The 23,744-nt window shown below is 39.4% G+C and overlaps 1 protein-coding gene across 1 annotated transcript in view; it reads right to left on the bottom strand.

The window, feature by feature from the left end:
• Positions 1-258: 258 nt before the first annotated feature.
• Positions 259-23,744, bottom strand: part of KCNH8 (potassium voltage-gated channel subfamily H member 8) — a 245,275-nt gene continuing 221,789 nt past the window's right edge. Inside the window, exons 13-16 of the mRNA XM_019532738.1 lie at positions 21,252-21,607; positions 18,056-18,162; positions 16,888-16,964; positions 259-2,166 (exon numbers count right to left, since the gene is read on the bottom strand). Coding sequence (XP_019388283.1) covers positions 1,474-2,166; positions 16,888-16,964; positions 18,056-18,162; positions 21,252-21,607 — 1,233 coding nt within the window. The 3' untranslated portion in view covers positions 259-1,473. The remainder of the gene's footprint in view (positions 2,167-16,887; positions 16,965-18,055; positions 18,163-21,251; positions 21,608-23,744) is intronic.

Below are 23,744 nucleotides of genomic sequence, written 5' to 3'. Positions count from 1 at the left end.
ATTTTTCCTTATTTAAAATAGTTTCATGATTTACAGTTGGTATATTATTTACTTAGAACAATTGTTTTGAATATGTTCTCATGATGCAAACCCCACATCTTGAAAATGCATATAAAATCCCCATGGAAAGCAGCTGCTGCACATACATGGTAGTTACTATTTAAAGTTCTAATATACTGAGCACTAGAAAAAAAGATTTCAAAATACCAAAAACAATTAAACCTTTTTATGGACAACTTATTAAGTCTCATGATTTTTCTTTAAAGAGCAAAGCTATTTTTAGGTATACAAATGCAAACCAATAGATAAATACATAGTATGTTTGTTTATTTTTTGCACCGGTTAAAACAACCTAATATTTTAAAATTTGTATTTAAAAATATATTGCTCTAAGGTTGCAAATCTACCTGCCAATTTTCAGCTCTCTGTATTTGGTTGACTAAAGATAATTAACCTCCCAAAGAACAGGGATTTCTGTTGAAATGTTGACTCAGCCTTAACAATAGAAGCAGTAATACAATGCTATGATACAAAACAAGGATACTGAATGTCATTAGTGTAGCACAGCTTACAGGTTAGAATATTAGTATATGACTTATCATGAGATATGTCATTCCAGGTTTTTTATTTTTTTAAATAAAATATCACCTATTTTTATGTGAATTCCACAGCATGGATACATTCATTGCAAACTGCATGCAGATAAAAGGAAATCCAGCTGTAAACTACATCATTAACAATAAATAATTTGATCTAATACATGATGGTAGTGCATTTCTCATTAAAACTGCAAGCTTTTACCAAAATGAAAACAAACCCTTATTCTCTTTATAAATATTTTAAATAGTTTTAAATACATATTTCATACCAAGTATATAAAAATAGCTTTTTTTTCTTGATAGATAAAGAGGTTTCATTTACATGACAAATGACGTGCAACAACTAACCACTCTCTACCAGCTCTATTTGGTTGTTTGTCTAGGAAAAGACATGCAGCGATAATTGTCTCTCTGCCTTCGCAGAACTGACAAACAGACCAGCAGGACTCACGATCACCTGAAGCAAACAGTGCCATGGATATTGTTTGGGAACAACAATCAGGCACTCTAGAAGAAAACTTCTGCTTCAAGCAACAAAAATCTCTTATGACAGTTCTTTTGTCCTAGACTTCCAGCTGCTCTGTGACCCTCAGGGTCTTTGGACTATCACAAAAGTCTGCCAAACAGACCAGTAAGTGACATCTGTATACAAAATGCTTTTCAACATGCTTCTAGAATCTTGAAATTGTTTCCTTTTGTGTGCACTGGTTATATCTTTTCATATCCATTTACTTCCTATAAATCCAAAATTGTCATGTTTATTAGTCCCAATGATCACCAGAGAAAAGGCAAAACAAAGCAGTCATGCAGTACTTTATAAATTCAAAACTGGCAGCTGGAGAACATGCTTTGAGTACCACTTGTTGGTATATCATTATACATCTATGGCTTGGCTATCTTTAATATTCATTGTGCTTCTCACAGCATGTAGCGGGAAAGCTTCTGAGGTTTGTGCAGAAACAACCCCTGTTGTTCTGTGAAGGTCCCAAGACCCTGGCAGGTTCTCAAGGCTTAGCGAACTGACTGGCCGTTGACTAAAGCTACTTTTCCTGCATCTGTGTAATGATGTCTCTGATGAAGAACATACTGAAGAAGAAAGAGTTGCTGAAATAGACTGAAGAGGAGTCAAGGTAGTATCTGAATGCAGGGAGGTGCATCTTAAAAACTGCAAATGATTTTTCTCAACTACCTGATAATTTGAAGGTGAATATTCAAGGCCTGAAGTATAGTAAAATTCACCGTCTGTAGAATTTAGAATTTTGGATTCAGTCCTTTGGGGACTGCTTCCAACAGGTGATGAATCCACGTTCCAAATGTCAGGGGTGGTGTTACCATGGCGAAGTTGTGCTTTGGTGCAAGTAACATTCCCAGCTTGCATGTGCATGCAGGGTTGATGTGAAGTCCAAGTTGTTCTAGTCTGTAAGCTTTCTACTGTAGGGCTCCTAGATGGGCCATGCACCGCACAGAACCCGGGAGGCTTCTGTGATGTCAGTAAATTCTCTAAAAGATGCATCACATTCTTCACGTCCTTACTTAACTGGGAAACCTCTTGAGTTAGTGTAGTCACCTGTAGCCAAAAATGAAAACAGCAATAATTATGCGATGATGCACATAATGAATGTAAATGCATGATTTACAAATGCTTCTCAAATGCATTTTTCTAAAGGAACTCCTTTCTTAGGATACAAAAAGGCCTTTATGGCAATCATGTGGTATCTTCACTGAAAAATAAATTTGGTTTAACTAGAGAAGTAGTGTATCGGAGACAGTTTGTCCCTTTATCTTATCCCATTAAACACATGCATAGATTACAGCTGCAGCATATCTCCATCCCTAACAACAAAATACAAATATATATACACATCAATATACACTTGATTTTACATATATATCTATATCGATAGTTAGATAGATATATAGATAGAACTAGTAAAGGTGGATTCTGGAAACCTCACATATAAAACTCTTTCAACTTATTTAACAGGGGACTTCTTTGTATAGAGAGAACAGGATCAGACCTGAGGGGACTTTTGTGCCAACAAATAATCACGTTTCTCTGATCTATAAAAATAAAAGCATTTAAAAGGTAGGCAAGGCATGAATTGTCCTTTAAATAAGTAAAATTTTCAACCAGCAATGACTGTGCCCTGCCACTGTGCAAAGGTAGCTAATTGCTGCTGAAGGATGCAACAATTGGTTTTTATGAAAACTTAATGCTTAAACTTTAAACTTCAATTTAATCTTTAGACCTATAGGAGAAATGGTATGGCTTTCATAGTCTTAACCTGGAAAAAGCCCCTAGTCTAACTTGTCCAAAATGCCTAATAAGTTTGGATGGTTTGGATTTTTTTTATCCTCATTTTCAGATCCTGTAAAGGTGCCAAATTTCCAGAAAGTGGTAAACATCTGCTCTTTAAAAACTGGGGAACCAAAAAAATAATAATAATAAAAAAAATGGAGCCACCGAAAAACGCATTCACTACTGGAAATATGAGCCCTAATGTTGGAATAGTTCAATTTCATGTCATCTCTGCTGACAGGCCTAATACTTCAAACTGTGCTCACATTTGACTTTAGGAAGCTTTGTGAACTAGCTGATACAGGTGAGCTTTGTTAGAAAGCAAGTTTAATTGAAAAGTTTGCATACCGGCAGCCTGGGTTTTGTGTCAGGCGTGCAAAATACAATGTGGGTCTTTCCAGGACAGGGCTATATTCATGGGAGAGATTATTTTTGAGTACCTCTATGAATGAACTCTCTTTTCTACTTAACATTTCCTTTTCTTTCCAGGTTCTGAAGCTATTGATAATAGCACAACCCCCTTCCCTCCCTCCCCCTACATCCCCCTCTCCAAAAAAAACCTTATACAAAGAATTCTCTCCTTAATAGAATATATAATCTCTCATTGTGAGTGTGACCAGACCCACAGACTAATACAGTTTGTTTGGAAAATTAAGCTAATTTAGGTGGGGCTGGAGACACAGACTAAGGAAACCAAACACTTAATAAAAACATCAAATGGAACAACTCATGTTATATATTATTTTCTTTTGTGAAATGCAAAGGGAAAGGTTTTATGAAGTTACGGCCAGTTAACTATTTTTAATAAGCTAATGAAAAATCAAAAGGGGAAAATGAGTCTTGTTTTGCCTCCAGTAGTTGGTATTCAATTTATTTTAGCTTAGATTACTGTAGTTATGCCTGTGAAAATAAATGCATGCAGTGTGTTAAAGCAATACTAGTGGAAGTAATCTGTCAAAAATGAGACATGGTTATACATTATTTGCTTCAGAAGAATAAACTCACCTGTCAAAATAAGAGAATAATTAAGAGGTACTTGCTTTGCCCCAAACTTAAAAGACTGCATGACTGGTGCAACTTAATTTTTTATAATAAAAATAAAGTTGTCCTCTTCTTTGGGACAGACTATTACAGGAAATCCACTGAAAAGAGCACTCAGGCTGGATTTGACTACACTATGGTCATCCACTGTACTTTACAAGTATTATGAGGATAGGAAATGTTTGGTTAGGAGAAAAGGAGGAAGCTTCTTACAGGTCCATTTGGTCCTTTGAATTTTGAATTCAACTCCCTAATATTGTTTCATCTATATACATAAAGGGCTTAGCCCATCTATCTGTGTGTCTGTTTGTCCATAATGCTCTTGAAGGGCCAGGAGCCCAGCATGGCAGGGAGGGCAGAGGGAGAAAACAGTTGAGGAAACGCAGGAGCCAGGCTCCTGGCTACTGTGAAGCTACCATAAGAAGACAATTAGATGCACAATGCCATCAAGAATGCTGTGCAAATGAATTGCAAGAGGAGGCCACTGTGAAAAGACAGTTAAATACATGGCATAATAAAGAAAGTTGTGCAAATGAGTCCCAAGAAAATGCCTCTGTGAGAAGACAATTAGATGTACAGCACCATCAAGAAAGTTGCCATCAAGAAAACCGCCATTCATCCATCATTCTTGATGGGCAATTCACTATTATTTTAATATTGCTCTCCCTTTTAAGAAGAAATGCTTTCTTCTATGCTCTTGCCTGATGGGAAGAAAAAAGGAGTAGCCAAACAGTGGGAAAAATCTAGACTGTTAGCTGGGAGATTTGTTATTAAAATGGTCTGCACGTATGTATATGTGCAATTAGTAAGATACAAGTTGATGGAGCTTATGAACATGTTGCATAGTCCTTGAGTTCTGTAGGACTAATGAAACGTGTTTTTTTACTGCAAATGGCTTCTTCTAGAATGCAGGGTTGCTATGCACTTTATAGACATACTAAATAATAGCTTCCATCGCTGATTCGATTTGGCAGAGATTTGGCCCGATTTGGTGGCCGAATCTCCAAATCCGAATTGAATTGGGAGACCCTTTAATCTCTCCAAATCGACTCAGAACCCTCCAAATCAATTTGGAGAGATTCAGAAAGATTAGAGGATTCTGACACAGACACATCTTACATTTTTTTCTACATACCTCAAGGTACCAGGCGGCTCATGAATGCTGAGCTGCTGGAGCGGATGGAGTGCGGAGGGGTCCCCAGCACGCTAGGCAGCAGACACAGAAATAGACCAGAAGCACTTCTGGTCCACTTCTGGGTTTGCCGCCAAGCACACGGACCCCCACCCCCGCACCTCTGTGGGACTCTCCATCGCCCCAGCATCGCACTGTTCATGAGCCATGCCTGGTACCTCAAAGTATGTAGAAAAAACATTTAAAGCCAAATGTATCTATGGCCAAATTGCTGATTCTTTGAATCAGCGTCAAATCTTCAGATTTGGATTCCGCTGAATTGAATCAGGGACAGTGATCTGAATCACTGAATCGAATCACTGTCCCCGATTCAGGCCGAGTCCAAATCTGATCCGAATACAGCCCATTTCACACACCCCTAGTAAATAAGGTATATAAAGCTCAACTTTTGTGAACTAGAGCTCACTTCATGAAATACTGTGAAAAGACAAGCACAGAGCAATGTATAAAGTAGAGTGAGTGATTTAAATACAAAAGGTGGGGCGAGGAGGAGGGGCAGCAGTGCTTGGAAAGGCAAACAAGCTAGGAACCCATAGGGGGGAAAAAAAGGGAATCACAAAAGCTAATCCAGGTAATGGGATAGGAATCCATAGTCCCTGTTTAAAGCATACTTAACATAGTCCAGTCTGTGAATGATTTCTTGTTCCACAATTGCCTGTTAATGCTGGTTTTTAAAATGTTGCTGCCTGAGAACAGTGAACAATGAACGAATGCTGATCTGAGAGCTGCAGAAAGAAAAAGCTGCCTGTGGCTGAAAACTTTAACCTCCCCGACTTCAGGTTTGCTGTTCTCAGGTAGGTTAAAGTTTTCAGCCACAGGCAGCTTTTTCTGCAGCTCTCAGATCAGCATTCGTTCATTCTTACAGACAGAGATTGCCCTGCCTGTCTGATGTAGACATCAGAGAATCACTGTAAGCAGGTGATAACATATTTGATAACATTGATAGAGTTGCAGGTGAATAAACTTTGAATGTTGTACTCCTTGTTATTTAGTCCAGTGATGATCTGGTCTGTACTGTGGAGTCACAGCAGGCATTTGGGTCCATTGCAAGGTCTGGTGCCTCAGTTAGGATAGGAGGTAGCTAGTTTGTTGCTTGAGAGACTCAAGGTTTAACAGATACCTGGTTGGAAAGACAACGTGAGCCATGCAAGCCTGCCAGGAACATGACAAGAATTCAGTTAGAGAAATAAAATCACCTGTGGAGCAGAGCACTTATGAATAATAGCAGACTCCAAAGGCTTGTTTTTATGATTCAGGAACAAAGCAGTTCATGAAAGGTCTTCTGCTCTACTTGTGCTACAAGGAGGTGGGCTCTGCCCCAGCTCCAAATATGTCAGCGTAGGTAGCAATACTGTGAAGTGGGGAGCAGGAAAAGTGGCCATCAAACTTGCGGCTACTTGAGTTCAGTGTTTGGAAACTCGTTTTAGGAGCACGGAGAGGGAGTGACCTATACTCTAGCCTCGAAGTAGCAGAAGCAGTGTTAGTGGGTCAGCAACAGACCTGTTTCCTTCTCACTGGGTGCATCTAAATGTTCATTAATGTGCCTTAGATACTGCGCATTTAGTTAATAAAGTACTAACTAAATGCACAGTACCTGAAGTTACTGAGCAGTAGCACTGGTACCTGGGTATTTAGTGATGCTTACTTTGCATTAGCCTAATAACACTGCACGGTAGGCTATTACCGCAGCTTTTGCTATGACATGCTACTGCACAGTGTTTTTAGGGTAATAGACAGGAAGTGTCATGTAGGAAGCGCCCAGTGAGGCATTTTGCTAGCGAGTTCCCACCTCACAGCCCAGTACTTGGATTTTGTTCAGGGTTATCAGTAGGGAAATTAATTTCACTTTATGTGCATGAATCCTAGCTGAGCTATGAAGGCTATAAGGAAAGATTAGATTTTTATTTCTCCTTAGTTTTAGTTTTTCTTCTTCCACTTTTATAACAGCATTTATTACTCTGTCATGTTTCTTCTTTTCGTTCACTGAAATATTATGGAGAAAACTGTGCTCTTCTGGACTTGGTATTTATCAAGTGCTTCAGTGCCTACATCTCTTCTTTGATAAATGAGCTACTTTAAAAAAATAAAAATAAAAAATTGGTAAGTAGCTTGTTTCCAATATAGTAACATTGACTGATTTCATCAAGTACTTGCTGAAGTTTTTCTAAACAGCTCTCTGTAGCACAGGCATTTTCATATCTCGAGCTTTTGGTAGGACTTTTGCAATAAAGTATATTGGGCATGTTCTCCATTTGGTAAAACCAGTGTAGATACACCTTTATTTAACTGGTGTTTTCTAATGTATTCACTGATAAACCCTGGCTATTTTCTGGACCATTCCTGTACTCAAATAATATAAGGGAGTTAAATGTATTTCACTATCCAAATAGAGTTGGGACTGCTCAGTGTCTGGAATTGGACACCTCTATAAAACTATTCTAGACCATTTTATACTAATCCAAACAAGAGCTGTAATATCAGTATATGATATTAGAGTATGGAATTCCTGCTGTGCAATGATTTTTGGTAAAGAGAACTTTTAAGAAGAATCTGAGGGTTTAACAAAAGTAGTATGAGTTAGCAAGCTGCAGGGTTTTTTTGTGCATTATGGTGTTAGGAGGTACTGTTACACTGGATGGTAATATCTTTCAGATGATGTAGAAAATGAGGTCTTCCCCTTGTGTTTTTTCTAAGATTGCTTGAAGCTTTCTGGTGCCCCGTCCATTTTGGGTTTTGGTAATTTCTGATCTGTTTCTCCAAACTGCTCCTGCAGTTTCATTGACTATCATGCTTTTCTTTACCAATAATCCTAAACTGTTGTGCAGTGTTGATGTACTTAGTATTGAATTAACAGCTTCTTTCACCTTGCACTTCAACAGCAAGTGAAGTTTTTACTATCATGAACAGATCTAGATAAACATCAAATGAAGCTTATTGAATCTTTTAAATGTTAAGGGCCATTAACATTTCCATATCTTTATAGATTTCCTGCTTGAGAACAAGGGAGAAAAGTATGATCTCTATCGGCATTTCCAGCAAGACTGAGTTAGACTCTTACCTTGCCCTTGACTTTTGCTAACCTTCCTAATTTTGGCTCCTCCATCACATAGTCTGGTATGATTAAAATTTTCCTTTATTGCTTTATTTATTTGTGCAATTTATATTATTCTCTGATATGTTTCCTATCCCTCCTTTCTGAACAACGAAGAGAGTGATGAGGTCAACCTAAGTTTGTAAAAGGCAGTTTGATTAAGCAGAAGAGTTGGATGGCATTGTGCAGGAAAAGATGCAACAGTTGTCTTCTTTATCTTTAGCTGTCTATTCCTTTGATTTTTTCTGCTCTTGATATTGGTAAAGTTCAAATAATAGCAATTCACTTGGAGTCAGTTAGGAATTGGGAGAGACTTGGAGTGAGCTATCTTTTGAGGTACACGTTAACTACAGCTTGAAACTTTCTGATTACTGGATCAGAAGCCCTGAGGGTTTGAAATCAGGATGGTGAAAGCATGAGATGAAAGAGCTCAGAACATCAATAACAAGATATAAAACTTTTCAGGTCTGGTTGCCCGCATGACTACAGCCATGGCTGATAGTAACCATAATTTATGGTCTGATGGTAGGTAATTCAGTAGGAAAGAGCATCAGAAACACTGTTGTGTGCTGGAATGTGCTGATTTGTTGACATTTAAGGGCTCTGTGGATGTGTTTCAATTTCATATGAAGTAGTATTTATTAAGTAGATAAGAAGAGTATATCAGGTGTGGAAATTCAATTTAAATTAAGTCCCCCTACAAACAAGGAGGCTTTTGAAACCTGTTTGACAGACACCTGACTGATTTCCCACCAATTTACTAGTCTGGCCTCTTAGCAACCTCAGGGCAAGCAGACTTGCTGGGTAAATTAGGACCAGACGGTTAACACAATCAATATTAACAAGTAGATAGGCCAGAAAAGGGACAAAAGTGATTAAAGTATGTTAAGACAAGTTGGATGTATTCAGACCTGAGGAAATTTGCTCCACGGTATTTAAGAAACAAGTAGAAGCACTCTGCGAATCATTAGTAATTATCTCTGAGAATGCATGGAGGAGGGGGGAGATCCCAAAGGACTGAAGAAGAGTAAACATGGTACATGTCTTTAAAATGGAGAGGAAGGAGGAGAGGACCTGGGGAATTAGAGACCAGTCAGTCAGCTTAACTTCAGTACTTGGATAGGAACCAAAGCAAATTATTAAACAATTTATAAACACTTAGAGCCAGATCAAAGAGGTTTTTATGCACTCTAGTTGCCTTTTAGTTGGACTTCATGTATATTTTATGCAATGAGCAATTCATCCATATAATTCTTCTTAAATGGTTATGTGTTCACTTGTGAATTCCAAAGCATCTTTCTGCCTAGCTGTGTCTTCTAGTGCCTCAGGTGGAGGCTCTAAAGCATCCATACATTTAGTTACTGCACATACAGCCCAGCTAAACATCTGTACATTTAACTACTGCTTACGCTTATAAGATCTTCCATTCTGATGAAAACACATCTGGACAAGAACCAGGTAAGTTTAAGTCATTCTGCTATTGAATTAGGGATCATTTTATTGCATAAGACAAAAAATATTGCAGAATGGTTCGTTTTCCTTGGTGCAATTTGTGAGTATCTAACTGGGCTTGTTACTGATGATGGTAACATTTAACACATTCTCACTGCCTCTTTTCCCCCTCAGTTCATCAATATTCTGTGTAAGCGTTCATGTGGTTTGTGCTGCTCCTTCAAATTGTACTGTGGACTACTGTGGTAGTAGTCTTCATCCTTGGCTTTTCTAAATGTGCCATTATCAGGGGGCTTCTGAAGAATTTTTAAGAATCTGTAGTGGGAAAAAAGGGGGGTTCTCTTACTTTTGGAGATATACAAGCAATTCCTAAAATGAATGTTTTAGGTAAATCCTTAGTAACCTGGAAGAACTGTCCAAAAATCATTAGTTTTTTTATTTCAGTAAAGCAAAGTGTAAACTACTGCTCTTGGGAAGGAGAAATCAAACACACAAATACAAAAATGGGAAATAACTGGCTAGGTAGCAGGAATGCAGAAACGTGTGTATGTGGTGGTTATAATATGGTGGATGAGTCATCAATATGAAGCAGTAGCAAAAAAGACACTTGTCATTCTGGAACCTATTAATATAAGTGCCATATGTACGGCACAGGAGGCAATTATTCTGCTCTACTTGGTACTGGTAAGACCTCAGCTGGAGTAATGTGTTGGTTTTTAGAGTACCGTCCTTTAAGAAAGACTTTGGCGACAGTAGAAAGAGTCCAAAGGAGAACAAAAAGAATGGTAAAAGTTTGGAAAATAGGACTTAGGAAAAAAGATTGGAAAAATTGGGTTTGTTTTCTTGAGAAGAGAAGATTGGTATAAGTCTTCCCATATGAAAAGTGGCTATAAATAGGATCAGATCAGGAGAATGGACCAGATGACCTCCTGAGGCCCCTCTAGCCCAGTTTTTCTATAATTGATAATTTTAATTCCCTGTCAATTCATGCCTTTCCCTCATTTTTATAAATGTTTGTATGGAAGATTCCTCCCCATCTGAGGGGAATATGCTCTTCTTTTCCTTCTCTTCCCCATGCCTCTGTTTATATATGCAATATCTTTATGTATGCTCCCTCTTTCTGCTTTTTTTGTTTCAGGAACCTCAGTTTCAAGAATCTGTCCTTGAACTCCAAAGGCAACAAACTGCTGGCATCCTATATCCTCCACTTGGTCATGAGTCAAGTAATTGTGCACTTGCAGTAGTAAACTGTGTGGCTCCTCTTTTGATTAATCTTGTTGGGCATCTCTCCCCATCCTTCTTGGGGCTATACCAGGGTTCTATACTTAGGGTTGTATATCTAAGTTTTTTTCAGTTTGAAATAATAAACTGAAGTTTGTTTTTGTTTTTATGATAATTTAATGAACTGCTTCCTTCTCTCGATGCCAAAAAACCCTGCTTGGACCAATCATCCTTGCAGTTTCTCAGTGCCTTTGGAATCCTTTCTACCTGGATGAATACTAATGGATGTTCTCTTGGTGCTCCAAATTTAATGTTGGAAAAGGTCACTTTGTTCTTATTCTTCTTTAGTTGTACTCTATTTGAAATTTTGCCCCTCTCAGGGATTTAAGCTTCTCCTTCCTCTCAGGATACACAACCCCTTCTAGGATTGGTGAGAAAGCTGTCTCTTTCTCACACCCTCACCAGCACATATCAGCTCAGTGCTGCTTAGCACCATATATATACCTACTCTACAAGAATGTTCACCGTACAAGAGATTATTTTAAATACCTAGGTTGTAAGGGACTTTTGGGGGTCTAAGTATAGTGCCAGTTAGTTACCTAAGTCTCAGAACATTACCTACAGGCTCAAAAACATTGTACACTGTTTTAGATCATTCCTTTATGAACAAGGGTACAGACTAAGCGGTTCATGAACATCCACAAAAATTTAAGCTGATGGACAGATTAATTCATTTCAATGGGATTGCCAAAGTATATAAATTAGAATCACAAAATTGCAGGGTTGGAAGGGACCTCAAATGCCAAAGTTCAAACCCCCTTCAGGCATGTAGGATACACTATTCCCGTTGTATCCAGAACAATACCTATCCAGCCTCTTCTTGTAAACCTCCAATGAAAGAGATTCCACAGCTTTCTGAGCTAGCTTTTTCCGTTCTCCTACTTTTCTCACAGTAGGGAGGGTTTTGTTCCCCACTTTAAGATTTAATCTAAAGCTGTTTGCTGCTCCCCTCTGCCTCATGTCCTGGCCTCTGTGGCAAGGGGGAACAATAGTCTCCTCTCTCCTTTATGGCAGCCCCTCTAATATTTGAAAATTGCTATAATTCCTCTCTTGGTCTCCTGGGTCACATCCAGACGAACATACGCAAATAGTAGCGGCAAATAGTTCAGGCAGATGTAGGGAAACTTTAGTACATAGTTGTGCTGATGCTACTTGTCCTGGCGAACACCTGTGCATGTGCGGTCTGGCGTGCAGCAAGTTGCCTGGGTGGGGTAGGGGAGGCTAGGGCCAGCACCTGGGTTGGCCCCAGAAGCCTTACCTGAGATCTGGGGGCCTCCTGAGGTTTCTGTGGTGGCAGTCTAGGTGCGTGAAACCCAGCTGGCAGCCAGAGCGTGGCTCCAGCTGGCAAAGCTCTGGTTTTGGGCGGCACACACTGCTGTCATGTGTGCCGCCTTGCTTTTTTCTTCTGTGGGTTTTCTTGACACTGGTATCTCCCAGTGTCAAAAAATCCCACTGTGCTGTGAATTAGCAGTGCGTTGAACACCTGAATGTGTGTGACGTGTGGCACCACAGATGGGTCTGCAGCGCCGCAAGCCGCACATGTGCACTTGTCTGGATGTGCCCCTTGTCTTTAAATCAGATATGCCTAGTTCTCGCAGCCTTTTTTCCCGTGGCTTCCATCCTAAGCTTTTCATCAACATTGTCACTTGCCTCTGGATGCTCTCCATTTTTTTCTACACCTTTCTTAAAATGTGAAGCCCAGAACTGCACACAATACTCCAGCTGAGGTATTTTCCAGTAGTGTGGTACTGTCACTTCCTGTGTCTTACATATAGTACTCCTGTTAATATATCCCCAAACTGCTTTCTGACAATGGCATCAAATTCTGACTTATGGTTAGTCTGTAATTAATCAAAACTTCCTTCTTAGAAATACTACTACCTAGGCCAGTGATTCTCAACCAGTGCCAGAGCATCCTGGGATGCCTCCACGTCCTTTGGAAAGTGCCTCGAGGTACAAGGAGATAAGCAGATAAGTGCAGGTTCTGGTGTTTTCCTGCCTAGACAATCTCCCAACCCCACTGCCTAGTCCTTATGCAAGCAGGTAAGCAGTGTAATATATACATTAGGTTTTGAAATCGGGTGCCACTTAGCTCACAAAAGTTATGGAGGTGTGCCTCAACTCCAGTGATGGGTGCCTTGAGTTGAACAAGGTTGAGAACCATTGGCCTCCCCAATTAACCCCATTTGTGGTTTTAATTTTTCATCCCTAGATGTAGCATCTTACATCTGCTGAATATCATTTTGTTGTCGACTGCCCAGTTCTCCAAGCGTAGAATCATAGAAAAGCAGGGCTGGAAGGGATCTAGGGAGATAATTTAGTCCAACCTGTAGCCCAAGACAGGATCATCCCTAACTAAAACGTCCCAGTCAAATGTTTGACCCAGGGCTGCAGGCATATATCTAAGCACTGAGAGAAGTGAGGTTGAACACAGAACTACCCTCTCCAATGCATTTCCTACTGTCTGCCTCAGTGATGCTCATCCAAGGTGTCACAGCTATAAGGTGTTCAAATATAATTCAAGACTTCAAGTATGAATTTATAGTATCAAAATAATTTTCTCCTGTTGTGGTCTTTCTGTGTTCTTTGCAACAGAAAAAAAATACTCTATTATTTTTCTATATCCAAAAAACAAGTGAAAACTAAGAACTGGCATTTTCTAAGGGGTACCTTGGAAATAGGTACCAATGTGGGATGCCTTCAGTCAAAAAAGATTGAAAACCACTGGTCAAGCTCTAGGTAGTTCTTTGCTCAGCTCAGCATGAAGGTTTTTCTGGGTGACTAAAGCATCTAAGTCACTTCCTGCACATTATACAAAATTTAGGTGCTTATCTCTGGGTTATGGATTCCAATCTGGGACCTAAGACTTTTTAGGGTCTAGCCATTACAAACAGAGAAGCAACAGAGTGGAGCCTTTTCTTTGTATAGATAAAGCTAAATTTGTGTTAAGAAAAAAGTTCTACATTTTTTCTTCTTTTGTTTAAATGTACCATGGCATTGAGAGATTTATGTTACTTCACTGCAAAAGCAATAACAAGCATAAAATGACTGCAGATAAACTGTTTGGCTATGCTGTGGGATGTCTGCTCCAAAGCTCCTGCCTGTGTACCAAATTTTCACCTGCATGTTGCTGATAATCATGCAGTATTTGTGTGAGTTTGATGCCGAATTATATAAGGACTGAATTAAGCACAGGCTCAGACCTGGATGTTCAATTTAAAAAAACTTCTATTGTTTCACAAAGTCATAAATGAAAGGGGGTCTGTTGGTTCATGAGGTTCCCAAATCAAGCCCTTGCTTTCTAACCCGGAGGCTAGGTGCGGCTGCCTGATTCAGTAGTCTCAGAACTGGTCAACAGCTCATTTAAAAGGAGTCCCTTATCTTTTTTTTTAGACAAAAGATACAAAACTGTCCCCACTCTGACAGTGAGGCATCTAATATAACTTTACTATTACTTATATATGATAACACATATACATATGTATTTCTAATTCTTACTTCTATTGGTTATTTAGTTAAATTATCTGTATTATAATATCAGCTATTATAATTTTTACGCTGCTTATGTTAATTCTTAATGACCTTTATGTTTCTTATGTTAATTCTCAATAACCTTTGTGTTTTTTATGTTAATTCTTATGTTTTGCTGTTTTTAGCAGGGTTAAAAGGTCAAGGCTTACATAATATGCGGTTGTTTTTCGTCATTGCGGTTTAGCCATGCGGTTTCCTATTTTAACAATGTAAGCTGCTTGCTTGCAATTTTTATCATTGTCCAAGGGTCAGAAGGTCAGCATTTTCATCTAAGGGTCAGAAGGTGATTACCAGAATGTCAACCTCCTTGAAGCATTCTGGGAGTTTTTGTGCATTGTTCTTAGTGCTTATGCTGAGCAAAGCCTAGCATTATCTCTCAGTACTTATTTATACCCTCCTTTTTGAAAAATATCTGTTCTCCCCAAGGTTGAAAGAAGTGAATCAAAACAGTTTCCCTACATCCCCCTGAAGTTTCAGAAGCATCACTAGTATATTAGAGCAAGCAACATTTCTTCTTGCTTGTCTATTGTGGGTATATATTGGCAACTCATGGGGATAAGTCTGAGATCTCTGCACCCAGTTTTCTAAAAAGCTTTGATCATTGGGGCCATGCCAAGCATGTCTGAAGCCATAGGCTACTCCAGTCTGTGTTTCTAAAAGCAACCTTAAGAGCTTCTGAAGCAAGTCTGGAAGTAAACTGCTTTAAGTTCTTCTCAATCCTATCTCTGCTACAGTTGGTCATATTTAAACTTTCAGTATATTTGAACCTTGCTAGCTCCAGATTTGAGGGGGCGAGGAAGGGGAAGGGAATGGAAATGGAGTGCTGCAGAGCCACTTTTATCCTTTTTCTCTGACTTGGATGTGAGGCTTAGGCCCAAAACTTGGAAAGTGGCCAATCAGCAAGATACTGTGTGTATTTTATGCAAAAAAAAAAAAAGCCTGACATTTATGGTGACAATATTTCTTTCAGTAGCAGGAAAAGAAAGGTGAGTCTTTTTGTTGGCTTTCAAAAGGTTCTTAAATGAACCAAAATACTAATATCATTTGGAAAAATTCAAATGCTCCATGAAGAATTACTGTTTTAAGTCTGAAGATTAAAACCAACAATTTCATCATGAAGCGGAGAGTCTAGTCTTTAAACTTTAACTATGGAACTGCTACTGGCGTTCCATCATTCAGCCTGAAGTACTTCATTCAACGTAAAATGTAATGGTGTGAATTTTAAAACATGCTGTAAACACACAGTATAATATTTGTTCTGGGAATAGTTTTTCTAAAGTTCTTTCTTTTGTGCTATAACCGAGTGATAGCTTACAGCAGTGGTGCCCAAATTTTTGACCCCATGTACCAGACAAATGGGCCAGGGTCAGTCCATGGATCTGATCCTGTGTGGGGCTGGTTTGCAAGTGAAATCCAAAGTGCCAGTCTAACCCTGCATGCTGAATCTAGCCATATACTACCCCAACCCTACATGCATGGATCTGACCATGAAGGGACCCCACACACCAGCCTGAACACATGGTGGTGCAATCTGTAGTGTAGGGCCACATTATCTGGTCAGCTGGCTTCCCCACATGTCTGGAAGTAGGGGAGTAGCAATTAATGTTGCCACTGCTCCCCTGCCACCAAATTTAGAAACCGTGGGGAGTCCCATGTGTTGGATGACAATGGCTCCATAGCCCAGATGTGGTCCATGGGCCAGATGTTGAGCACCACTGGCTTACAGCAACATTACTGAAGTATCTGAATCATAGGTGGGCAGATAACAGAAATTGTTTTAAAGTGTGGTGGGTTTAAATAAAATTATGATCTAAAAAAAGCAAAATTATATTTTTAAAAAATCTTACATTCCCAAGGACCAGTATCATGAGCAGGATAGACAAGCTTTTCCTGCTAAATTCTGAATTCACTCAGATTGTATAAACTCTAAAGTGATGTGAATTTGAACATTATTGAGTTTAGATTTTGTTCTGAATTGTGAAAAAAAGCCATGCAGATGCCCAAAGATGCAAAACAGATTTGAAAAAAAATGATGCTGAAAGTGAAATGCATGACAGAGACACAGTGACAGACTGAAGTGAAAGCACAGGTGTAAAGCGCAAAGAAGTGTGAAAAAATTCTAAGGAGATGCCACATAGAATATATGTTGTACCAATGTAGCTTTTAGATAGTTCTCCTAACCCCAGTACGTGGAAGATAAAACAAGTTTGTATGCTCAAGAAATCTTGGAAGGCATTAAAAAGCAACATTATTCTATATTTACAGGAAAGAGCATTCAGGAACCCTTACTAGTTCTGAAAGCTCAAAAACTTTCCCAGACGACCTACATTTTGCCAATTTGTACTTGTGTTACTGTCAATCAATACGGATTAATACCCCCGCCCTCCCCAAATCTCCATACCTCGTTGTTAAGTCTGTTGATCTGCTGTTTGGTTTCTTCTGCTTTGATAGCTAGCACTGCAGCACCAACTTCAGATTCTGTAAATAATTCATACACATGACAATGGTAGAAATTATGAAAGTAGGTAATTTAGTGAGTCAATAATACGAAATTTGTCCTTGTCCACTCATGTAAGTTTCATCTCTGGTTTGATTGGAACCAAGTGAAATTGACCATAAACAGCCTTTAGATGTTTAAAACAAAAAGAACTGGAAATATAAATGAAGTATTGGGGGAGCTAATGCTGGCACTCTTGCCTAGTAACTATTCTAAGAAGACAGATTGACAGCCTTGGTGACTGAAGTTCTGATATTTGGGCAGATTTTTAAAAGCACATAAGTATAAACACTACAGTCCTATTCTGCAGCCATTTTTCCCCCTGACACATTAGTGTCACAATGGCATCTACACAAATGCTACATAATTATGTAGGAACTGCTTACTCATCTAGGAGAAGGAAATGGGAAACACAATCTGAGCTGGACAGCTAATGTCAGTACTAGCCTGTTGTTTTTGCATTGCCAGCTGTTATATTCATGTCCTGTTTGCTGCTACAATTCATTAGTCTTTTCAAAGAACAGTTCATCTAAGGCTGCCTAGCATCTCCTGCTGCTCATGGTTTCACTCTTAATTTCCAATACATGGTTAGCACCCTAAGAACTACAAGTTAATAATAAAGAGCTCTTTAATAAGGAAACCCGCAGTGATGTTCTAGTATAGTTCCTGAAGGATTTTTTTCCAGGTCTGTCACTTCCAGGATTTAACCTGCAATGTGTTGAGCTCCTTCAGTGCCCATTAACTTCAGTGAGGTTGAGGACACTCAGAACCTCACTAAGATCAGCCTCTTCATATATAATATGAAGAATGATACAGCAGAAATACCAGACACCTGATAAGCCATTCATCTGGACCACTCGTGAACAGAAACAGGGAAACTAGCTCAGATACAGTGAAGACATCCAATTGAACTCTCATAACTTCTAAGAATCGTGAATAGTATGGTAAGGTAGTTGCATATTAAATCCATTTGCGTCATATGTAAAGGAATCATGGAAATATGGTCAAAAGTCAGTCACCAAACTACATGCTTCAATGAGTGATTTGTCAGATGGATAAATATAGCACTAACCCCCAATTGTAGGTGATACTCTTGACTCCTGTCTCAGTTGTTCAGAGCGAAAGTCAAAAGTCTCACTTTCCTCATTATTGTTTCCATCTTCTATCCCATCAACAATCCTGTTTAAAAAAAAAAATAGAATACTGGCTTTGAATATTTACACAGATACCAGACTTCATAGTATAAATGTCTATGTTCATACTCAGGATGCATAGCTATGCTTGAAAAAGCAAGGCTGAATTCTGCCTGACATTAACCTTAGGTTCCTAGCACATGTTATATTTGTGGTAGGATTAAAGCGTTAATCATGCCATAGATAGTAACAGTGTTAAATGTGCACCTGATTTATGGCACCATAAAGTGGCAAACCAGCCACCAAGATGTTCCACAAAATATGTGGAACATCTTTGTGACTCCTTTGTATGACACTATAAATTGAATGTGTAGCACTACTGCATCTGAAGCTGACCCAGGGCTGAGGTGGAGAATTAACTGAGTGCAGCTTCACAATGACACAATTTGACTTGGTGGACTTTTATACCCTAGCCCAAAAATTGCACCTCCTGCCATGCAAATCTGCATCCCAATTCTGTGTATGCCACTGTTTTAACATCTGCCAGGGGTCTTGGAGAAATATAAATTCCATTACTGGTATGAAGAACTCAGTTGAGGGACTAAGGATTTAATATGATTAAATGTAGGTTGAATATCTTTAAATACAGTTTCAAAATTACCCTAATTTTAATATTAGGTTCTAAGGCCTCTAGTCCAGTCTACTTATATTTCCTTGCATTTTTCATATCCTAAACCTGGGCAGTCCAACTTAATTTGCCCTGTAGACTGGACCAAGCCCATGGGATTTCTTGTGGGCCAGACAATTTGCTTCTAGCAGTGGGATGGTGACTTGTTAGTGTGGCTGTGGAACCTTGGAGATCAATACTGCACTGCTTCTGCTTGCCTTTACCTTTCCTGCCACCAGTGTGAGTCACCAGAGGCAAACAAAGACCTCAAATTTGGTGGCAGGCATAGGAGAGTGTGTGCATGTGTATGGGGGAGGCACAAGTAACAGCAGCATTCTCTCTCCTGAATTCCAGGGTTACCCAGGCTGCAATTTAACCCCTCCTAGGCTGCCACTTGCTGCTTCTGCAAATAATGCTCACCCACATGGTAGCCTGCAAACCTTGGAGGCCGTCTCATTATTTGGATGGTCTGTGCTGCCCTATACTCCAGGCAGCCCAGTGGATGGATGGACTATGAAGGCAACATTTTTGGGATGACAGTCAAGTGATGGAGGCTATGCAAAAGGAGCTGCACAACATCAAGGACTTTTACAAGGTCATTCTCACTCCTTCTGTTGAAACTGTTCCACTTGTTATGGAATTCTAGTTCCTCCTCCAAGACCGACTTCCTTTTTTTCCTACCCAGTATCTTCCAATCTGCCCTATGACCACAATTGTAGCCTCAGGGCTGTAGGAAACAGATGGAGCTCTCAGAGAGAATTCTGGTTTGCCCAGCAAGAATAGTCCTTAGGTATCCAAGGAAAATACATACTAGAGTTAAACGTGAGGTATGGGATGAAGTTCCTGCACTCATGCTGCCTTTTGCTAGACAGAAAGACAGCACAAAAGCAGGATGACATATTGCAACTGGATTTACTAAAAGGGAGCCTGGCTTCTCATATGCCTTTCCTCTTTCTTATGCTCCCACACAAGGATGGGAAAAATCATAGCCCTTGGTTAGAGTCACATTTACCTTTTAATACTAATAGGAGGGAAAAATTGTGTTTTAGGATTTGGAGGTGTTGTTTCTTCCTCCCTTCTTTCTCTTCATTTAGTCAACATAGTCTGATATTTTTAGTAGTTTGGGCTCAGGAATTCAGTGAAATGATTTTGGCAGGAAGAATGATGCATCTCACAACCATGCGTGTTATGGGCCATTTTTTTCTGTCTAACTGTTTCTGCAAATGCAAAATTATTTATGGAAATAACTTTGTATGTAACAAAGCACCTGCAGTCTGCTCCCACAAAACTGTGTGCTATTGTCTGGCTGTGTATGCACATGATTAATGAACAAAATTTTAATAGGCACCATGAAAGAATAATTTCCTGAACTACCACTCATTTTCCACAGGCCATTGAACACCTATCAAACAGTAATGACTTTCCATTGTAACTAACCTGAGCCAAATTCAAACATGTGACCTACCGTAGAGATGAAAGGCTTTTCATTACCCATTCCTTGAACTCCTTTTACTAATGCTGAAGCTGGCCTCCCACATGCTCCTCTATGTTATCAACACAAGGGTTAGTTTGTTGCATGGTCCTACATGAATTTGAACTATATGGAGCACATTTCTACAGGAATGTGGGGCAATACATTTGAAGATGGAAGTATTTGTACATGCATATTATAAAACTTCTAGTATCACTGGGCCTTTCTTATGTCATGTCTTCTAAATAAATTCTGAGTAAATAAATGTGGAATTAATGGTTTCTACTTTAGCTTCTAAAGTTTAGATTTTAAAGTTATTATTTTAGCTTGCTAGTGAAAAGGAGAAATTTTGGGGAAAACAAAACAAAACAAACTTCCAAGTACTTGGAGGATGTGAAATAAAGTCCCCAAACAAGATATTGCATTTCACAGGTTTAAAGCCACTGGCTTCCAAGGAGCTTTAGTGATAGACATCCCCTGAGAGTCTACTGCAGTGAGTTGAAAAAAAATTGCCTAAGCAGTGTTACCAGCAATGAGGTCATTCCAAATTTGTTTTAATAATACTTTTATACTAGTACCCCATGATGCATTTTATTTTATGCTGCCAATTTTGCCTCTGAGAGAAATATATTATTATACAAGGCTGCAATGATAAAGACTAAGGCCAACATGTGAGGTTCAGGTGCCAGATTGTTCAGGTGCCACCTTAAACAATAGTTAATCATCTGAAGATTTTGCATATCATCATGGATGCTGAGCACCTGTACTTTCCATTGATGAATGATTTATCCTATCATACAGCCCTGGAACGTAACAATTACCTCTGCAATGGGATCAAATAACAATGAGTTCCTTTATTTTTCCTTGCAGAATGGATGGGAGTTCAAGACTTCAGGAAATAAAGTTATATTAAAGAAAAAAACATTTTATAGCACCAAGAAAAAGACATTATACTTCAAATCAAAATGATGGGGTAAGAAGATGTATGTTCTATTACCTTGGGCTGAAATCAGGGGAGCCAACGGTGCTCAGATTTGAAAGGGGAAGTTTTAGGTTTTTCTCCTTCTTTCTGGAGTAGTAATTGAGTTCAGTTTCATGTTTGGTTCTTGAGGGGTTTGAGCCACAAGCTCGGATAGGCGAGTGAAAGGGCACAGTTCCTGAGGCCAGCTGTTTCAAGTTTTTCCCTAGGTAACTTTTATTGCTTCCAACCTTCTTTTGGTGTGAGGAGCTTGTGCTTCTTGTATGGATAGGAGAAAGGGTTGTACTGTCTTCTTCTCCTTCCTCCTCTTCCTCCTCATCTTCCACAATGGATGGGAGTGTCTTGTTTATGCTTCCATTTCCCTTAGGCTCTGTCTAAAATATGGATAATTTATATCAAAATAAATTTCAAAGCTCAGAATTGCAGGGGCCATTCTGATGACTTCTTACTAGAACCAATGCTATTTTGAAATCCGCCTGTTACTTATCTATGTCATTCATATATAAGCATATTAAATATACCATATTTTTTCATGTACACCAACAAACTTTTTTCAAAAAACAGCTGCTGGAAATTGCAGTGTGTATCATACATGAGATATATGGCAAGCAAGGTGAATATTTTATTCCAGGGCATGTTGTATGTAAGAATTTAAGGGTGTGTGTGCATGCGCGCGTGTGTAATTTTTTTTAAAGAACTACAACTATTCAACCCATCACAAATGTTATTTGTTACCAAGAAATGTTGCCTAACTTAAGTTCTTAAAAGCTATGTTGACTAACATGGGATACTGATACTGAAATCCTATGCCAATCAGTTGGCTATCTAGTGTGAAGTTTCCTAAGTGTTTGGAACTATGATGAATATTTATATATTATTCCTTGGTAACAAAACACTTGTGTAGTGAGTTGCAGAGGCCTGTTTACATGGAGCTCATTTGAGGATCAGAATTTTAGTTGAAAAGTATTCATATTTCTCCAGGGGATGAAGTAATATCAAAAGGCCAATCTGTATGGAAAATAAAAATGGCCACATGGTAAGTTATCATATTAGACAGCATTTGTATGATGAGCACACCATATATGAGGCTGCTCTGATAAGGCCTTATATTGTACATAGAAAGGACTTTGCAACACAAATTGAACCCTCCAGCTCTATCAAGTTGGTTGAGTAAATATCCTGGCCTCAGTTTTTTCAGGAATGCTAAGATCTTACTTAGGGCCAGATTCAGAACCCGCTGTAGGTGAAAAACAACATTAGGCAGGATTTATGCACCCAAATAAAAAAAAAAGTGATCAAGATTGACCCCGTTTCAGGAATCACACAACCTTTTGGTGTCTGGATTCATGAGGCACTTCCATTTTGGTTTGAAATGATACCTAGGTATCTTGGCTTCTGTTACTATGCCTACTCCCAAGTAAGGCAGATCGACCACTATGGGTAAAAACAGATGTTACTTTGTGCCACCATAACATTTTTTCTGGTGAAATAAAGTGAAAGCAAACAGATGTCTCTGGCACAACAAACGTTCATATTTAAGGCCGTGACAGGAGGTACTAGTAAACTGGGCTGCTTTATTGCAGCCCACATCTGTTTGTTTATGGTGGGACAGCACGGGCAGCTTTGTTTCCATTTGCTCTCCAGATGCCCTAGGGCAGGGGATCCATGGGTTGAGGGGTCTGGTTCTGCACACCCTGGGAATTCCCAAACAGGATTGGGCCCCTCAAGCCTCAGCACCCGACATGAAAGTACATGAAGCAAAATCCTCTGCTCCCCAACATGGGGGGCATGGCAATTGGCAACATCTGCAGACATATCACAGCACAGCTGATTGTGCTCCACTGACAACATCTGTTTCCAACTGAGAGCCTAACTATCACTTAAGCACTACTATGAAGCAGATCAGTGCTGGAAGGTGCCTATAGTTTGCTTATTCCTTAGACAAACAAAAGACTGCTCTTTTTTACACAGTATGTAATTAATCATTGCTGTAAGACAGTGTGGAGGCTGATAATTTAACCAAGTTCAGAAGGGGATTGGACAAGACGCAGAAGATGGGCCCTTCAGTGGGTGTTAAGCATAATAACTAGGGAGACACCCACAAAATTAGGACTTCCTAGGCCTCTGAATGCTGGAAACTATACAAGCAAAGAGGCAGGGATCATATCCCTAGGGCCTGCACAAGTTCTCTTTGTCTCAGTATTTACTGTTTGGCACTGTGAAGAAAGGATACTGGACTCAGTGGACCTATGGTCTGGCTCAGTATGTCTTCCATTAGGCTGTTACAGATCACACCTTGAGCCAGCATGGACTTTATTACAAGCAACACCATATTTTGGCAGCACCATCCACCTTTTACATGGTAGACTAGAGGTTAGACCTTTCACTGAAGAAGAGAGAGGTTTCTGGGCTCTCCTTACACTGAAGGGACTTCCAACGCACATCGCCCACATCCTAGGACAGTAACCTAGCCATCAGGCTATATTGGGCAGGAGCCCTTTTTCCCCTTTT

The sequence above is a fragment of the Crocodylus porosus genome, unplaced genomic scaffold (assembly GCF_001723895.1).
Source record: "Crocodylus porosus isolate Cpor-Errol unplaced genomic scaffold, CroPor_comp1, whole genome shotgun sequence".
NCBI classification, from domain to species: domain Eukaryota; kingdom Metazoa; phylum Chordata; order Crocodylia; family Crocodylidae; genus Crocodylus; species Crocodylus porosus.
The sequence above is the reverse complement of the archived record's forward strand: the minus strand, read 5'-3'. Positions and strand labels throughout refer to the sequence as shown.